We start from the raw sequence: 18,998 nt of genomic DNA, 5'->3' as shown, positions 1-18,998 counted from the left end.
TTTATAATGGCTTGTCACTTCTTTACTCCTGTTACTATACTAGTGGCAAACCATTACAAAGCCATAAACTATTATACCTTTGTAATGGTTTGCCACATATAATAATAAGATTTTGTCAGAACCGCCGCTCCGTGGTGCCCCTGCCAAAGGTTGAAGTCGCACCAGGGTGCAGCGGCTTACAGTTTGAGAACACGTGCCTTAAATAATCTTCAAAAATTGCTTGTTGATGCATCTAAAGGCTGTAAAACCAACGTTCGTCCACCGGGTATCAAAACCAACGACGATCATGGTTTTTTTGCTTAGGCTTCAACATCACCGGTTCTGTGGGGCTTGAACATAGTTACAAAAACCTGTCTAATAATTAGTAACGCATCTATAGTTACAAAATTAATCTATTGATCAGTGATACCACCTAAAGTAATCCAATGACGTCGCAGATCTTCAACAATCTAGCCGTGGGGGGGGGGGGGGGGGGCGTCATGTAGCTGTATGAATTGGTAAAGTGGAGGCCAATATCTTGGTTCACCTCAAAAACTGACCCGCGTATGAGCCTACCTTCATAAATTAAGGAACAATTTTTCAACAAAAAATTTGTCTCGGCTTATACCAACACCACCTATAGAACAAAGCCTCCGCACGAAGCTCACTGAAGAAGGCCATTTCACCTATTGCCATTGGATATAGCAGGTCGACGCATGCGATGTCTTCACCTTTTTTTGTGGTATATCCAACGGCCTTCTTCATTGACGTCACAAGCTTCGTTGCGGAGGCCTTGTTCTATAAGTGGTGCTGCTTATACACGAGTGTATACGGTAGTTACCTAGAAGCTCCGGTCTTGGCACCTGTTGAAAATCCTAGTTTATGAGTCCTGCTTGTCAGAAACATTTAATCTATCATTTGTGACAGTTCGATGTTTGAGTGGAACCTTTTTGTTCGTGATGGTAGAAAATCAACAGCATTATTAAGACAAATGAACATGTTGGCGTGCATGTGTAAAATATCAGTCGATATTTGTAACATGGAAGGTGCATAAATATATCCCAGCTCCGAATAACCAATTAAAATCTTGTATACGAAACTTATCTGCAACCCAAATAAGTATTGACTTCTCTATTTTTATTTCCAGTATCGCATACCATGATGTTAGAAGACCAAGGTATAGACGTGTGTCCGAGCCCCGGTGGGAGCAGCGCCGCCAGTGGTGGCTCCTCGAGGCATAGCATGTCCAGTGTGGACAGTGGCAGAGCGTCCGGCTCAGATAAGGTATGTATGAAAAATGGGAACAATTATGCTAAAGATTCAATCTCGTTGCGCGCTCACTCGAAGTGTTATTGCTGATAATACTGATCATGTTGTGTAGATTATCATGCCCAAAACGCACGGGATCCTCCACGGCCATCCCGAAGTTCCGCCTCACAGATACAGCTATCACAGCTCGACTTCCAGCGTGTCAAGTGACGAGCTGCAGATCCTTAGCGCAAATGTTGCGGAGATGATGTTGCATGGGGTTCCGGTAAGCCTTTTTTCTTTTCACTTTACTTCAGTACAGTACTGGCTGTAAACTTTGCGGACGCCATTGGTTGATTCAATCATTTAAATGAGAGATTCTGTAGTTCTATTTGGCTGATGGATTATTTAAGACAATGGGTTCTCAAAGTGTCCGTCATGACTCCCACGGATGTTGCTAAACTTTCGCAACGTAGAGGATACCGATATTCACATGCATAGTAATTAGTAGGTACAGTAGCATCTTGACAGTTCAGATAGCAGGGCCCTGTTAGATAGGTGCATCTGAAATTATCATTATTCAAAATTCAGAATTTTCATTCATTTTTATGTATCATTTTTGTTGTATTTTTCAACTACATATTCTGAAATGTATTCTGTATGAAGGAGTTCTGGATGCCTTTTTGGATGTCGCGATTTATCCAATTCACAATCTATATACTATGGGGGCACCTCAAAATAGGTTCGGGGGCTTCGGAACTCGTTAAGACTATGTGGTTGGGGACAAAGTAGTCTAGAGCCAATGGTCACTAGAGTGAAGGTGCCGCGGGTAAATGATCACTTTAGTGAAGTTGCCGGTGGTTATTGGTTTAACTAGAGCAAAGATTTCATGTTAAGATCACAAGAACAAAAGGTGCCATGGGTAGATAATCCCCTTGGAAAAAATGTGTATATGATAACTAGGGCAAGGGTTCCCTAAGGGGTAAACAATCTTCAGGAAGAGGATGTTATTAATGATCACTATGATGAGATTGCCGTGGGCGAACACAGCAAATCCCGCTTATAACGTTTTTCAAAAAAAAAATCTTCATGAAAAAACGTTGTAAGCGGGGAAATGCTTTGAACGGTATATCTGAATGAGAATTAGTGAGACTTGTAGGACCACGAAAATAAGTTGTACTAAGCGGGAACGTTATAAGCGGGATCGACCGTAATCACCAGGGAAAGGATACCGTTAATGATCACCAAGGTGACGGTGCTTTGGGTAAGTAACCGCTAGGAAGGTGATGGTATTAATGATCACTAAAGCAAGGGTGCCGTTAATGATTACCATGGCAGAAGGGGTGTGGGGCTTGAGTAAATAATCACACACCAGGGGGAAGGAATGTCTGATGACCATTTAAGTGAGGGTACCATGGGTAAATAATCATTTCACTTAAAGAGCGACGGATGAATAATCACTGCAGTGAAGTGACGTGGTTAGATCGGTATATCGACGGATCAGACTATCGGTATATCTGTCTCATTGGCGTCCGCAAGGAGGGGGGGGGAGGGGCTTGCGGTTCTAATCCTGCCGCACAATCCGAGATTATAGTGTCATTTTGCAAAAAAACGTAAACCCCCCCCCCTTGAGAAGAAAAAGAAAACTGAACCCCCCCCCCCCGCCGCTTTTTGAGAAAATTCTGCGCATGCCTATGATTCGCCTTATAATCAAAAGTGTGACGTCATTATGTCGCTATAGCCAATCGCTGCTATCCACCGTGTTTGTTTTTAACAATTTCCGAGCTGTGGGTGTCAATTGTGTGAGAACGACCACTAGTTTAATGCGAGTTTCGCGTAATCTCCCTTATTTTAGAGTTCATCAGTATAGTAGTGAGAAAGACAGAAAGAAAGAAAAGTATAGTAGAGTAGCTCTTGGCGAATATTACACGGTAACGGTTAAAGTAGCGGTTTTTCTTCTCTCCCCCCCCCCCCCCCCACAATCATATGATAACTGTACAGGTTCGGGCCCTTGTTGAGGGCAAAGGAGCTATTTTTAAATGTCACTATTATCTGCCGGTGTTTCATGGCACTAGTTGGTACGATGAGCAATCCTGCGCGTCTATCAACACGAGTGTTTCGCACCATTCTCCTGAGGGTTGCGTCGTACTGGCTTCAGCCTAGCTTAAATGTTGACTGGTTTTTATTTTTGGTTTGAAAATAAATCCAGCCTGTGGCGTGATGTTGCTTAGAAAGAATGTGTTGCAAAAAAGAAAACAAAAAAAAATCCCAAGATTCCACATCCTCGACTGTAACTACAGTAATAATAATTCACGATGTGTAACGATTTTATACCACTTTCTTCCGGTCTCACGGCCAATTAAAGCATTGCCCAATCATGGTTTTTTATTAACGGATGAGCTATAGAATTCTAGACACGGGGAGCCAAGATCAGTGAACACGGACCTTAATTAGCTGGGACAAGACGCTGAACCCTGCAGCAAGCCTGAGTCTGGTGTCATCACCGTTGTCAAGTGTGACTCACACACACACATAATATTATGGTGAGAGATTTCCGTCTACGAATGATACCTTAATTGCATTTCGCTGCCAAGGAAATGGGATCAACTTGAAATATAATGGAAATGAATGCGGGATTTTCATTATTGTTAATGGACGTATATGTGTATTTTAAGTTCAAATCGGTCGCTGTATTGCTTTAATAATAAAAAAAATGATTCTGTTTTTATGGACATGATGGCTGTTAACGTCTGATATTCGTGTATTCCGTTGGAGACGTGAATCGCACGAAGCACTTAGTGTCTTCTAGGAAATTACCCCCCCCCCCCCCCCGTTGATGGTAGAGGGAAAATGATACACATTTATATATTACCGTGACAACGAATCATCAACGCTATCACGAATTACATTTTGAGTTAGACGTTGGCTGCCATACAGTCCACCTTATTCGTTGATTGGACCTGTTCACGATTTGTCGTAGTTTTTTTTCCTTCTGTCAACGTTATGTTGAGACGCCGGGTTATTATCGAGCCGTTTCTGACCATTCGTGGGATCGAAAGAGTTCATATGAATTGGAGCCGCTTGAAATACCCTACTTAGCTGACTCATCCGCCGCCGCTGTGATTGGTGGTCGAGTGGTCATAAGTGGTGGGCTCGCATCGCGGTTACCTGGGTTCGAACCGCACCGTCGTAACAGTGGTGGTCGGCTGAAGTTTGTTCTCTATGGTCCCCCCAACTTCGAGGCGCGAATGCGAGCTGATCTCCCCGTTAAAAAGGTTTCGCCACAGAAAGCAAAGGGCATTACAACGATACAATTATTCAGTCACAGTTAGAAAAATTGATGGCAGACTTCACATCGGTTTGCAACACATACACGCACATTCTGAAATGTACCAATTCGTTATAAGCTGCACAGAGGAATGTGGACGAGAAGAGTGTGTGGTTCAGTAGGGACTCGTCCGCCGTCTTTGAGGAAAAGTTGCGACTTTAGTGTGTTATCGCTATAGACCAGTGATTCCCAACGTGGGCGATGGAATGTTCCAGGGGGGCGGTAGAAGTTACGGGTATAACATAGGATCCTATGGGTTAGATTGCGTTGGGGTGCGGTGAGAGAAAAAAATTTCTGAAGAAGGGGGCGATGGGACAAAAAAAAGTAGGAAAACTATGCTATAGACCATAGTTTTCCAAACTTTTTGTTCCATCGCCCCCTTCTTCAGAATTTTTCTCTCTCATCGCCCCCTACTCAAGCGAACTCATAGGATCCTATGTTAAACCTGAAGCTTTTATCGCCCCCCTGGACCATTCCATTGCCCACCAGGGGGCGATATTGCCCACTTTGGGAAACACTGCTATAGACCATATATGCTCAACCCTTGGCTTGCGGGCTAAATGTGGCTTTCGGTGTTACCTGATGTGGCCGGTGTTCTCAAACCTAATTTTGTAAAGATGAACTTCGACGCACATTTCTAGATCACTTAAGTAAGTGACCCGCAATGCTGTTTCACTTCACTCCAGTGGCCCGTGGCACATTCCCTCGGTATATATATACATATAATCGCGGCACAGTTCCAGATCACTTGAGTACATTCATCAATGCGGGACAGATCACTTGAGTGTCCCGTGGCACATTCCAAGATCACTAAATTAAGTGGCCCGTGACTCGTGCAAATCAATGAAGTCCCCCGCACTCTCCTGCAGGTTAAACACCCTTGCTCTAGACCAGTTTTTCCAAAGTGGGCAATATCACACCCTGCTGAAAGGTCCAGGGGGGGGCAATAGAAGTTATGGGTATAACATAGGATCCTATAGGTTCGCTTGAGTTCGTGAGGGGGCGATGAAAGAAAAAATTTCTCTGAAGAAGGGGGCGATGGAACAAAAAGTTTTAGAAACTGCTGTAGACCATAGTTTCCCAAACTTTTTGGTTCCATCACCCCCGTCATCAGAATTCTTTTTCTCTCATCGCCCCTACTCAAGTGAACCTATAGGATCCTATGTTAAATCCGTATCTTCTATCGCCCACCAGGTGGCGATATTGCCCACTCAGGGAAACACTGCTGTAGACCAGTTTCTCTGACTTTTTTTTTTTATCCATTGTCCACTTAGGCTGGGATTACACTATAAAAGTTCATTGATAAAACTTGAAAAATGCAATCAATAAGGGCATCGGTTGCATTTGCTGGAATGTAACCAATGAGCTTTATCGGTTGGATTTTTCGAGTTTTACAAAAGCGATTTTATCAAACTTTTATAGTGTAATATACCGGCCTTATTCAAACATTTCAGGCTGTCATTCATCCGTCATCTTTGAGCTTAAGTGTGACGTCAGTATTATCGCTATAGCCAATAGCCATAGATATAATATAATATATATAGCTGTTCCTTATCCTGCTATTTTTTTTTTCGACAACTGTCACTTCGGGCGACAAACACCAATATTTTGTTGAAAAAATAAAGAACAATAGTTGTTATGTGTAACGCGATATAACTATCACTAAGGCCGGGATTACGCTATAGAAGTTTTGTAAAAGTGCTTTTATAAAACCAATAAACTAATTGGTTGCATTTGCTCGAATGTAACCGATCAGCTTATTCGTTGTATTTTTCAAGTTTTATACAAGCACTTTTACAAAACATTTATAGTGTAATCCCGGCCTAACTAACAACATTTTTTGCAATTTTTCATTGCTTTTTTCCGGCATTGTCAATAATTTTTCGAGTATCTCCTTAACGCCCGGTTACGTAGTACGTATCTCGAAGGAAAATAAGGAGAGGTGGGGCGACCTAATATTTCACACTGACTCGTCCTCAAAATTTACGACCACTAAAAGTCTATAGAAATGAATTTAAAGGGATTTTTTCTCATGAATTCTATTTTCAACATCGCAATACGTATTTACATTATATCCTGTGGCTGTTGTTATTATATTTCCCGCGTTCTTTGTGGAGACGAGGAACGATTGACTGCTCACAAACATCTCAAATCAACTGAAAAGAAAAAATAGCGATGTTTATATGAGCACGTGCGTTTTTTGTTGTTTGTCTTCGAATCACTTTTTCGTGGAAAAATAATAAGTCAATCTAAATTATATATACATGGGTGACGTTTGGCATTTGTTTTTTGGGAATTTGCGAATAACGTTGGCGTAATTGCATTCTGGGACAAAAATGAAACTTTTTTTCTCTTCAGCACCCATGAATTGCGTAAATATATATTTTCTGGAACTGCCTGTAAATATTTACGCCAAACTCTGGAGTAAACAAAAAAGCGGGGAAGTTTCAGATCAAAAAATATGTGCCAAATTGCGGTTGGATTTTTGATGCAAACTTCGTAACTCTACTATTTATCATTCCTTTTTTTGTATTCAATAGGTGTTATTTCTCCTCCAGTTCCACTATCTCTTTTGACTGCGTGTATTTGTACAGGGTGTCCCATAAATTCGTGAATAGTTTAAAAACTAAAAAATTGTAGGAATCTGTGTGTTTGAATGTGGTTTACGAAAAATGCGCTCTCATGAAAGGGGTGTGTATGGTTTTTTTTTGTGTTCAGAAAAAAAATTAGCTCAAATTTTTGCCAGTAGAGGGCACTGCACAAAGAGAAATCACTGGAAATATGCAAATTACAGTCTTATACAGGGCCGTAACTAGAGTAGGGCGGGGCAGGGGGGGGGGGCCGCAACTTCCCGGGCGACAAAATTTAGAGGGCGGCAGTTTTAGGTGGGAACAAATAACAGCATTACAAATTTTAAAGTTGTGGGGGCGGCAAAAATCCTAATTACGGCCCTGTCTTATGAAATGCAAAGTGCGCGTTAAGCTCATTTGTGAATTTTCCTGTTACTAGCGCTTGCATGAGGTTCTCATTGTTAGGTGGTTGTTCCTCAGCTACGAATCACCGGCTAAAGCTTTACGAACGTTTCGGTGCAAATCACAGAATTCAGACCTGAACTTTTCTTCGAACCCCTTTCGTGGAAATAACTTTCACATTCAAATATACCAGTTTCATCAATTTCCACGAAATATTAAATGATTTACGAAATTATGGTGCATCCCGTATATATGGTGGAACACCCCCCCCCCCCCCACTTTTCTTATTAAACAGGTGTATGGGGCCATCCAAGTATTACGTAAGCAAATTTTTAGCCATTTTTGATTCCCCCTCCCCTTGTCAGCCAAATTTCGTCATCAGCTCTGCCCCTCTGAATCCTAACTCCTATTTTCATAAAGGGTGGTTGATGACCCTTATAAGCATTATCTAAACCCCCCCTCCCCCCCTTGTGATCAAAAGTCAGCAAATCGGAAACCCGTTCCCCCATCGATGATGACGTAATACTTGAACGGCCCCTATGTAAGAAATTTCCAAAGACGGTCTCTATAAGTTTGGGGTTGCCAAAGTTTTCTAGGGAAAGAACGAGGAATTTTTCTCAAAGGATAAGCTCCAGGGATTTTCACACGATGAGAACTTTTTTTAAGTTCTGTTTGGAAATAAGGCCTGGGAGAAGCGTGTGTGCATTCTGGAAGCTCACATCAAAAAGTTTTAAAACCCCTGGTACCATTTGGTCTCCTCTATGAGAACTTTATTTGGGTATTATGCACATAATCGCCGGTAAAAGTGATAAGTGTAGTGAAATTTAATAAAACTTTCTTTATATCGAGACGATTGATGATTATACATGTACATAAATAATATCCACCGGTGTATCACTTTGACACACACAGTGATATATACGAACCAAGTTTGCGACTGAAGCAAACGTCGTATAAACGAGGTTCTAGTGTATATCTTGCCTCCCCAATAACGGACAAAAGCTTTGTTCCCATGGTTGTCCGTTATCGAGAGACCAATCGTCAAATTATTTACGCCGCCTCGCCAGTTTCGGTCTCCGTGGTCCTCTTGGCATCGCGAGGATCCGTGTTCAATCAACACCACCTATAGAAGAAGGCAGGAGCTTTTGACGTCAGTGAAGAAAGCCATCTCACCTATAGCCATTGAATATACTACAAAAAAGGGTAAAGATGTCGTATGTGTCGGTCGGCCTGTTATAATGGCTATAGGTGAGATGGCCGCCTTCAGTGACGCCACGAGCTTCGCGCGGAGGCCTTCCTCTGTAGGTGGTGCTGGTTCAATTCCCGTACGCAGCACAGTGGCGCCTGGGCTGAAGTTGGTTTTCGGTCTTTTTCAAACTTAATGAGAGTTGGTGATAGAAAAAATAATCTCGCCACAGCAAATAACATTACAACAGTGTTTCTCAAACTTTTCCGCCCCCTTTGAACCATATTTTCTTCTCGTCCACCATGTCATAGGGGCCACCGCCCCTATCCGAGAGAGAGAGAGAGATTCTTTTCTTTTCATCGAATTGAATTTAATCAAAACTAAAATTATAATGAACAAAATTTTTATAAGATCGATATCTGGGAAACCTGGGTCATGTCCGGATCCAGAAGGTAGGTGACCATCCCTCCCAAGATCCGAATTGTATGGAAAAAATAACTCTCAGGGACGATCCAACGAACCTACGCAAGATATTAACCCTCCCGACACATCACCCTGGGTCTGCGCCTACCCTAGACTACAATTCAGTGAGCTTCCTTCTTGTGGGTTAGTTTTTATGCATTGCCGTCTCAACATCATTGGTCACATCAAAGTAATGTTCTTCCATATACCTAGCTGGAAGTAACATCTTACATGTTCACATTTGAAAATCATAGTACCAGATCTCACTGTGTAGCTCCCCCTCACTCCGTGGATACGAGGCCCCAAGTCATGTCAACATGAGCCCGTGGTTTAAGATGGTCCTGGTTCCATGGACAGTTCTGCTGGATTCTGAAATTAGCCACATTTTTCCCACCATATTTCTTTTGAAAGCTGTTTTCTTCACAGCTCCGTAGCCGAATTCATGACTTGTCGTAGCTCCTTTTCATCTGATTTTCACACTTGCCTCTCCCCGCCCAAATAGATTATCCCAGGACCGTAAGGGGGTGCGGCGATATAACCCCAGGTTGAGAATCACTGCCTTTTTAGAATCACAACTTTTGAAAACCATGGAATAAGACTGTTCATTCATTGTCAGTTTCTTATTTGAAAATACAGATCTCACTATAACACACCCGACGAATACACGCACGAAACTCGCAGTGCTTTATGTTTGCCACTTGTGAAACTTCAGAAACTGCACATGCCTGAATGTAAAACTCTTTCTTTTTTCTTACGAGCTTTAGCGATCTCTGGTCCGTATTTTCTTTTCAGATACTGTAGTGAGCTAAATACGGTATCGAATTTTCTGAAGTTCGTTATAGCGGGGTTTGATTAGATATCAGCTCAGAAAATTTCGTAATTAAACAGTAATTATTTCCGCCCCTTTCTAGACCCGAAACGCGTTTCTTTAATATCCAGAAACCTTTTTTTCCCCCCACCTCTGTAAGAGATAATTAAAAATAGGGAAAAACTTCGGTTATTTTTTCCATTCAAATTTGCGGCCATGGGAAGTTTTCTCGAGTTTATGAACTGAAAAAAAACTGAAAAACTGTGACATTTTTTTCTTCCGTAGATTAAAAGACGTGTCCTTATCTCGAGTGAGAGGGAAAAAAAATGCTGAAAATATTTTTTTCCCTTTCAAAACTTTTAAGGTTAAAAAAATGGCACTTTTTTTTTTTCATCCCCTTCCTCCGAGCAATTTTGTTGCGGACTGCATCTCAAGTGACAGAAATTTGTGAAAAGAAAGGGGAAAAATAATATCAAAAGCCGTATCCACTTTCATCGGAGGGTATGAAAGAGGGAAATAACTTTTCTTTACGGAAAAGTTGTGCAAGAAATTCGGGGTTGATTTACGGAAGTTTTCGGAACTAGATTAAAGGGCAGGAACATGAAAAATGCTTCAGATCCGTGTTGTTTTTCAACCGCTGGTCCGCGGAAATCTCCTGATGCTCAGCGAAAAACATGTCGTCCAATTCATATAACCGCTACGTAATTTTAAATTCGATATATACTGTATAATACAGCGGTTCTCAACCTTTTTTGACTCGCGCGGAGCCCTTTTAAGTAAAAAAATTCTATGGCGGAGCTCCGTAGGCCAATTTTTTAATCATTCATCAAAGTTACTGATTTATATTTACTACTTAAAAGTATTTATAATAATTATTTTTTTAATTTTACTGTTTTTTTTATTTTGATCGAGCGGCCGCGGGGCTCCAAGGGCACCGCGGAGCACCGGTTGAGAACCGCTGCTATAATATACTGTCTTTATACACAGCAGGCATCTTCAACCCGTTGCTCGGGAGCATCGCGGTCCCCCCTCCCCCACTAAGTGCCCAGAATGCTCGATGTTTGTGTCCGATTTCGAGGTCTTGATCAACGTTCCAATCAAACGACATATCATTCAAGGATTGGAAATCATCTTGATTTTACGCATTCGCACGTTAAACTTGCCGTAAGGGTTGCTCTTCTTTTGATAATGGGCACACGCATGGGCCCCCACATCCTGAAGCAGGGCCCCTAGGCTGGGATCTTTTACGGCCCCCCCCTCCCCCGACCAGACTTTCACGGGGCCCCTTTATGATGAATTTATAGCATGAAAAAAAAAAAAAGATTAAAATCACACCGGGCCCCTGGGCTGGAGCCTTGTCAGCCCACCCCTTGTGGGGGCCATGGGCACACGCAGTGCTTGCGACTGTTAAAAGATTGAAGGCCTCTGCTTATACAGGGTGCCCTGTAATTGCTAATGCGGACTTTTATCTCATCAATCGTTTGTCTTTGAGGTATAGTTGCAATTTAAAAGATTCTCAGAAGTTAGGAAAATCATCTTGTATTAGTTTTGAGAGCGAAAGTGCGGTGTCAAAATATATAAGAAATCCAAATTTTCATATGGATGCCCTATCCTAAAAAACCTGAATAGAAAGTTGTCCTGTCTCTTCTGAGGCCAACCAAAAAAATGTCAAGTGCAATATTTGCTGGGCCATTTCAATTCAAGTATTGGAGAAAAGTTGGGAAATAACAGCGTAAGTGAGGGAAAGGAGCGTTATCTGTTTTAGTTTTTTTTGCTGTTATTTCCGAATTTTTCTCCAATTTTTCAATTAAATTGATTTATATCAGTGAATACTGGCGTTAAAAACATGGGATTTTTTTCCGTTGGATTCGAGAAAGACAGGGCAACAACTTTCTAATAGGACGTTAGAGGAGAACCGTATAAAAATTTAAGTTCTTTTATTTTTTTTATTTTGCGACACACTGTATATTCTCACTCTTAAAACTGGTACAGGGCGATTTTTGAACGCCTTTTTTTTTTTAAATTGAAACTATACCTATGGGGTCGTTCAAGTATTACGTCAGCATCGGGGGGGGGGGGGGTGTTTCGGATTTGCTGACTTTTGATGACAAGGGGGGGGAGGGGGGTTTGAAGGTTGCTTACGTCATCAACCACCCCTTTTTGAAGATATGAAATATTTATTCTAAGCTGCCGACGAAATTTTGCTGACGGGGGGGGGGGGGGGGGTCAAAAATGACTGAAAATCTGCTTACGTAATACTTGAATGGCCCCTATACGACGGGAGGTTGATGAGATAAAAACAGCATTAGCACTTATAGCCATAGCCAGAACCAAGTTTTTTGCCGCCAGGGCAAACATGATTCAGCCAACTCTAAATTTCGATAATTTTACAATGGTTTTTTTTTTTTTGTTCCCACCTGAAATTGCCTCCCGGGGCAGTGCCCCTTCTCTCTAGTTCCGGCCCGGCTTACGGGACACCATTTATATAAGTTTTTATTTCTGTTTTGGCTGTCAAAAGGTCTCTGTCAAATATTTCTCCCATTTATTTATTTATTTTTTGCCGGTATGCAAACTATTTATCCTGTCTAGTTCTACTGCCGATTATTTTTTTGCTGGTCCGCAAATTATTTTTCCTTTTTATTTTTACTTCCACTAATTTTTTCTAGTCTGCAAATTTTTTCCACAATTTATTTTTTTTTTACTAGTCTGCAAATAGTAAATAGTTTCGACTGTTTTTTTTTACTTCTGATTGTTATTTGCTTATCCGCTAATATTTTCTCCTTTTCATTTGCGGACTGGCAATTTTTTTCCATTCTGCAATTTATTTCTCCTGGGTTTTTTTTTTTCATTCAGCTGATAATGTTTTTGCTGGTCCGCTCTATTTATTTTTTTTGCCGGCCCGGGAATTGTTTCTCGAATTTTGTTATTTTTTTGATAGTCCGCAAATTTTTTTTCTGGTCCGCAGATTATTTCTCACATTTATTTTTTACCGGTCCTCAAATTTCCCATCAAATAATTTTTTGCCGGTCCGTGAATTTCTTTTCCAATTAATTTAATTTTTCCGGTTCGCAAATTACTCCTCCCATCCCTGCAGGGTCCGTGAAATATCTCAACTACTTTCACGTGTTAGACCATTCTCAAATCTCTCCCACTTCAACATGCCAACTTCCTCATCTTCTTACTTGCCTCACAAGACTTTTCCACACTTCTTTTGAAATCCCAGGCTGCGGTCTCCGGCCCTTATCCTTATGTGCCAATGGGCACACGTGCAATTTTTCTCCCTACTCATTACGTTCAGCTATCCATTTTTGCCAAATGGCTTGTACGTTGCATTGAGTTTATGGCCAGAACGACGCGAGTGATTCGATACTTGCGAGCACGGGACAAGAGGAGCCACCACTATAAATCTTTGCCAACTTTTTCGACACAACTGTCTCTTTTCAGGTAACGGAAGTAAGGTGCTTTGCATCAGTCTGGGGTTTTGTGAGCGGTTCTGTCTATCTATCTACTTTCACCTGCCCGTAACTTTTGATCATTCCTTCAAAGTATCAGTTGGATCTTTTAGAAACTTATCAACGGTTTGTGTGCCAGTAAAAACTACAGTCAAATCCCGTTATAACGAACGCCAAGAGACCGGAGGAATCACTTCGTTAAAACGAAATTTCGTTATAAAGGAATTCCAGGTTACCCAGCATTGTTCCCGTGTAAACTTATTTGGGGGATTAGACAAGTGTTCGATGGAACGAGATTTTCACTATAACGGTATTCGACTGTATATGTTCGTTTCAGCCACATCGTTGGCATTAGAATGTTTGTTTACGCAATGTTTTGAATTGAATTGACTGAGGTAGATGCAATTTTTTTTTTCAGGACGTACCCAATATATTGACTCCCATAAGGTTCCCGGTTTTATGCTGCTCCGTACGAGCTGGATGAAGAAAACTAGAAATTATTTGTATATGATAGTCGTGGGTGTGTGCGCGCGTACGTGTAAAAGACGCGTGACAATAAAAGACATGACGGCTATATACAGTCCCAGCTGTACTCAGAAAGTCAGTATAAAATTAAATTAATTAAGACGATACAAATTCGATAAGTTGTGGCTTACCTATCATGGGATAAAATTGGAAGTTGGAGAGCTAGGTTAGGCCAGAAGGAGTTCGAGAAATCTGTAGAAGGTGTTATATAGATTATAACACTTTCTACAGATTTCTCAAACTCGTTCTGTTATTACCAGCATGGGGGGACCTGGAAACCTGATGTTTTGGGGTTCTTCGGGATAAAGCCCCGCAGACTGTTGGTTAATAATATAAAGATGAATTAGAACTTTAATTTCCTACATGTTTTGAATCATAAAAAAAATTACATTTTTAGGCAGTGAATCGATATTTATTGAGAGCAGTATCTATCGGTTGGAGTTAGTTTTCTGACATCCAGTAGCAAAAAAAGGAAAAAAACAACAACTTTCAAACAGACCCGCGATACGAACAACTAACATAATAGCACATTCAATCACTTGCAAATTAATTATTACTAATTTGTAATATAGATGGCAGCACAAACTCACTAAAAGGCTATTCTTGTATACAGACATGCTCAGTGCTCTAGTCATTGGTTTACACCCTTTCCGGCACGTACATTTTTACATTTTAGAGCATTGGTACATAAACTCTTTGGCGTGTGAGCCTATGTTTCCGCACACGGATACTTTTGTGGGCCGTATAAAAGTTCGATTAGTTCTTTGAGGACCACTGGTAATATTTATTTGAACGGACTTTTTCAAAGTTTCGTAGTGGGTCTGATGAAAACATCAAATACATCTGCCCAATATTGCCCCAGGGGTACACGGACCCTTTGGGGGCGGTGGGTGTTTGGAGATATTTCAGATCTGTGAGCTTGCTCACTGTTTTTACATTGCTATGTACTAAATATTATTTTTGTACGGGGTCCGTGGACTTTCAATATTAATTATATACCGGGGGGGGGGGTGATTACTTAATTCCCCTTGCCACATTTTACTGGTGACCCGCTCATCCTAGGGGCGTGCGTCCAATTAGAGGAATTCTCCAAATAAGAGTGGATTCACATCTACAGACACTCACCGTGTCATGTCAAACACAGCAAACATTCTTTAACTTAAAGATGTCATTCTGCGCAGCCACGATACGATAAACACGAGTACGTTCATTGGTTTAATGTTAAAGAATGTTTGCCGTGTCCGACGCGACACGGGGAGTGTCCGTAGATGTGAATCCACCCTAAAGCCGGGTTTTCCTAGGAGCAGGCTTTCTGCTGCGCGTCCAGCGTGAAAACCAGCATTGGTCAAAAAAACCTGAATTTCAGGTTTTTAACCAATCAGCATTTTCACGCTGCACACGGCGCAGAAATTCTAGTCCTAGGAAAACCCGGCTTAACACGTGGAACTCAGAAGTCCACACGTTACTTTTGATAGTCTTTCTAATCGGGAGTATGCCTCTAGGAACAAAACGGTTCGTCAGCAAATTGCGGAGCCAGCTGTTAGCTATGCACCCTGTATATAAAATTAGGTCTCCTGTTTCATCCTACAAGTATCGGTCCTGTTTATAGCCAGTTTTCCTCTAACGATTATTGGAACACAAGATTATCCAAATGCCACAACAGACAGAATGCCCAACGAAGTGGCTGAGAAAAACATGCCCATAAAAAACTATGGTTGTCTCATCCAAGTATGGATAGTTCCTCGACTTATATCTCAATATGTTAATCATATTTCTTTTTAAATGTGGCAATTGTGTCACAATTCATGACCGCCGCAGGTAAGCTATTCCATTTATTCACTTTATTCACAACCCTATTAAAGAAAAACTCCCTGCGACATCACAATGTGGAATTGTCCCTTAACAATCTAACACGATACTGGTGTCCCCTTGTCAAAGCAGTTGATTGACGGTGTATCAATTACTCAGGGTCCATTTTATTCATACCGTTGAAAATTTGAAACACGTCTGTCATGTCCCCCCACCGATATCTGTGCTGTTCCAGTGTAAACATTTTGAAAAAATCAAGTCTTAATAGCTTAGGCCCAGTGTGCCATCAAGAGCAAAAGTGGTACTTCTCTGCACCCCCCAGACTAAGTGAATGGCCTTCTGTAAGTATGGTCCATGTGTCTAAATTTGAATTCAAAAAATGCAAAAAATGGGGCCAAAAACGAATTGTAATTAGGAGTTACAAACGAATATTAAAGTTATACGATTATCTGAAAACAATTCTACTTGAAAAAAAACACGAAATTTTTGTTCACACAAAGAATTAAATTATTTAAATTACAGGGTGTTTCAAAAAGGATCATCCGATTTTAAAAAAGAATCATAACTTTTCAGCTTTTAATCCATTTTGATCGAATAATGCATAGTTAGAAAGAGGGAAATCTCGAGTTTCACTCAGTTGCCAACAGGTAGCAGTAAAGCTCTTCCTTCGGCCGCCCTCCAGTGTTTGCCAAGATGGCGACTGTACAACAGAAATTTGTGTTCTAAGCTTCGCGAAGTGCGAGTCCGTAACAACTGTTCATCGTGCTTTCCGTCGACAATACCCTGGTGTTGAACTTCCTACCGCTCAGAGCATTAGGCGATGGTATAAAGAATTCCGAGACACTTGTCTATGTAAAGGGAAATCCCCTCATGTCAGACGAAAATGTGGAGCGCATCCGCCAGTGTTTCAAACGTAGTCCACAGAAATCCACTCGCAGTGGATGCAAACATGAGCAAAAGTAGAAATTAATCACCTTTTGGGTTAGATAATACAATTGAATGAGCGACGTTAGTAGACCCAAAATTGCAAAAGGAACCACGGCTTCGGAACTGTACGAAGTTCCTTCATCAGTAACAGAAATAAAGAAAATATAAAAACTCCTTATAGCGGGAGTTACTCGCTGTTGTAGACGAAAGAGTCGAATGAGTTAAATTTATTTTCTTTATTTCTGGTACTGATGAAGGAACTTCATATAGTTCCGAAACGCGTATAGCCGTGGTTCCTTTTATGCCTGTCTATGTACAATATTTTTCGTAATATACGGATTCCAAATCGGGTGATTCTTTTTTGAAACACCCTGTAATATTTCTTCAACTATCGTACAAAATAGAATTTATGTGAGTCGTTTTTTTTTCCGGTATATTTAATAAATATATATTCGCGGGTAGAAGTTGAAATTTTATAAAAGGTTGTTTTTTCATTTACATTTTTAACCATTAAATCGCTCATAATGAAATGAATAGATTTTCCCTAAGAGACTTATTTTTTAACATAATAATGAATAATCCTCGTAAATTTTCATTATTTAGTGTTTTTTTTTTAACTGTGAGATCGAGGAACCATCTTTTTTGTTTTAAAAGTTGCTGAAAGTTTTCTCGTTAATATTAGTAAATATGCAATTTTTCTAGCTCCGTGAACTCGTTAATATCTTTCGCAATTTTGCTAAAGATGAAAACTTCTTATGTTAGAAATGTCAAATATTCGAGTTCAATTTTTTAAGGTACGTAATAAGAAGACTCGGAAGTGTTAGATACGGAATAACAATAGAGCTCCAAAAAAGGAATTCTTTAAACGTTGAAATTGTATTTGTTGGACTTTGTTAAAACTGTTTATTGAAAAGATTAATCTTTTTTCCCTCCCGATTCTAGTTTTTTGTGGAACTTCTGTAGAGCTTCGAGGTACAGAAAAAAAATTAAAAAATAATTTTTTTTTAGCAATTTTAGAGCTGAGATGAATCTTCCGGAGGCGTTTGCTCAAAATATTAACGTGTTGAGGATCAAAAGAACACGTGACACGAACAGATTTCGCGTTCTGGAAAGTTCCTCCATGTATTTGATTCTTTCCTTTATATAGGGAAAATTGAGGAAATATTTTTTTTTTTCTCATGCGATTTTCCTTGATTTTTCTCTTCGTCTGAGAGTGTGGGTGTTGTAAAATGGACTTATTAATGTAAAGGTATGATTGATGTGACCGTATCAATCATAGAAATCCGCCGCGATACTTTACAGAAAACTTTGGATCTTTTTTTCTTTTTTGGCAAAATTTGGGGCAAATTATATTTGGTTTTATACTTTTAAAGAAAGTTACATTTTGAAATATCGATTTTATTTTTGAGAGGTTTTTTTTTTGGAAACACAATATTATAAAATTTTAATTATTTCCTGATTTCAGTGTAGTGGAATAATTGAATATCGATTGGTTTTAGCTTATCACCTATATCGCATTTGGTTATAAATAGGGGACTACTGCAAGTCGCAATGGGTAAAAATATAATTCACCAAAAAAACCGTATATGTGACAACTATGTGAATGAATATGTTTGTGTATAATTATCATAATTATTGAGCATAATTATCATAATTATTGAGCATAATTATCATAATTATTGAGCATAATTATCATAATTATTGAGCATAATTATCATAATTATTGAGCATAATTATCATAATTACATAATATAATTTGAGTAATTCTTGATTTCAAAAATTCAATTAAGCATCGTTGAAAAAAAGGGATACTTCATAAAAAAGTTGAATGTGCCAAAATTACGGGAATGTAACCGACAATCCAAGATATCCAGGACATATGGTCACTCCATGTATACAGGTTTCTGCCCCGTGAACTAAAACGGTTATTCAACTATAAGAACTGCTAATTTTATCTACCGAACTAATAATTCTCGTAAAGTTATGACGGAAGTAGAATGAGAATATGCCATTAAAATAAATTTTTGGAGATTTTTTCCAGAATCGATACACATTAATTTATAAAGTTATTTAATTTTTATTGGTGAAATTATTGAATTTTTTGCAATTTCTATTGTTTGAAAGTTTTTCCCCCTGAAATTTTTCGGAAATTAACGAAACTTTCAAAGGAAATATTTTTTGATTCTCAAAATGAAATAATTTACTTAAAACTTTAAGTAAAAGAATAATTTCTAAAATTTTAAAACAACTATATTTTTTAAATACATAAATAAATGATTTTAAAGATTCCCAAAAAAAAACC

At 39.7% G+C, this 18,998-nt stretch overlaps 1 protein-coding gene across 2 annotated transcripts in view; it reads left to right on the top strand.

The window, feature by feature from the left end:
- Positions 1 to 18,998, top strand: part of LOC149078171 (caskin-1-like) — a 325,236-nt gene that overhangs the window by 224,629 nt on the left and 81,609 nt on the right. For both annotated transcript variants that reach the window (XM_089241763.1, XM_089241762.1), the window contains exons 14-15: positions 1,127 to 1,263; positions 1,361 to 1,513. In XM_089241763.1, the coding sequence (XP_089097889.1) occupies positions 1,127 to 1,263; positions 1,361 to 1,513 (290 nt within the window). The remainder of the gene's footprint in view (positions 1 to 1,126; positions 1,264 to 1,360; positions 1,514 to 18,998) is intronic.

This window comes from Pholcus phalangioides, unplaced genomic scaffold (assembly GCF_987345545.1).
Source record: "Pholcus phalangioides strain wild (caught in Gottingen) unplaced genomic scaffold, Ppha-v1.0 ptg000014l_1, whole genome shotgun sequence".
Lineage (NCBI taxonomy): Eukaryota > Metazoa > Arthropoda > Arachnida > Araneae > Pholcidae > Pholcus > Pholcus phalangioides.
This window is presented reverse-complemented; position numbering and strand designations above follow the sequence as displayed.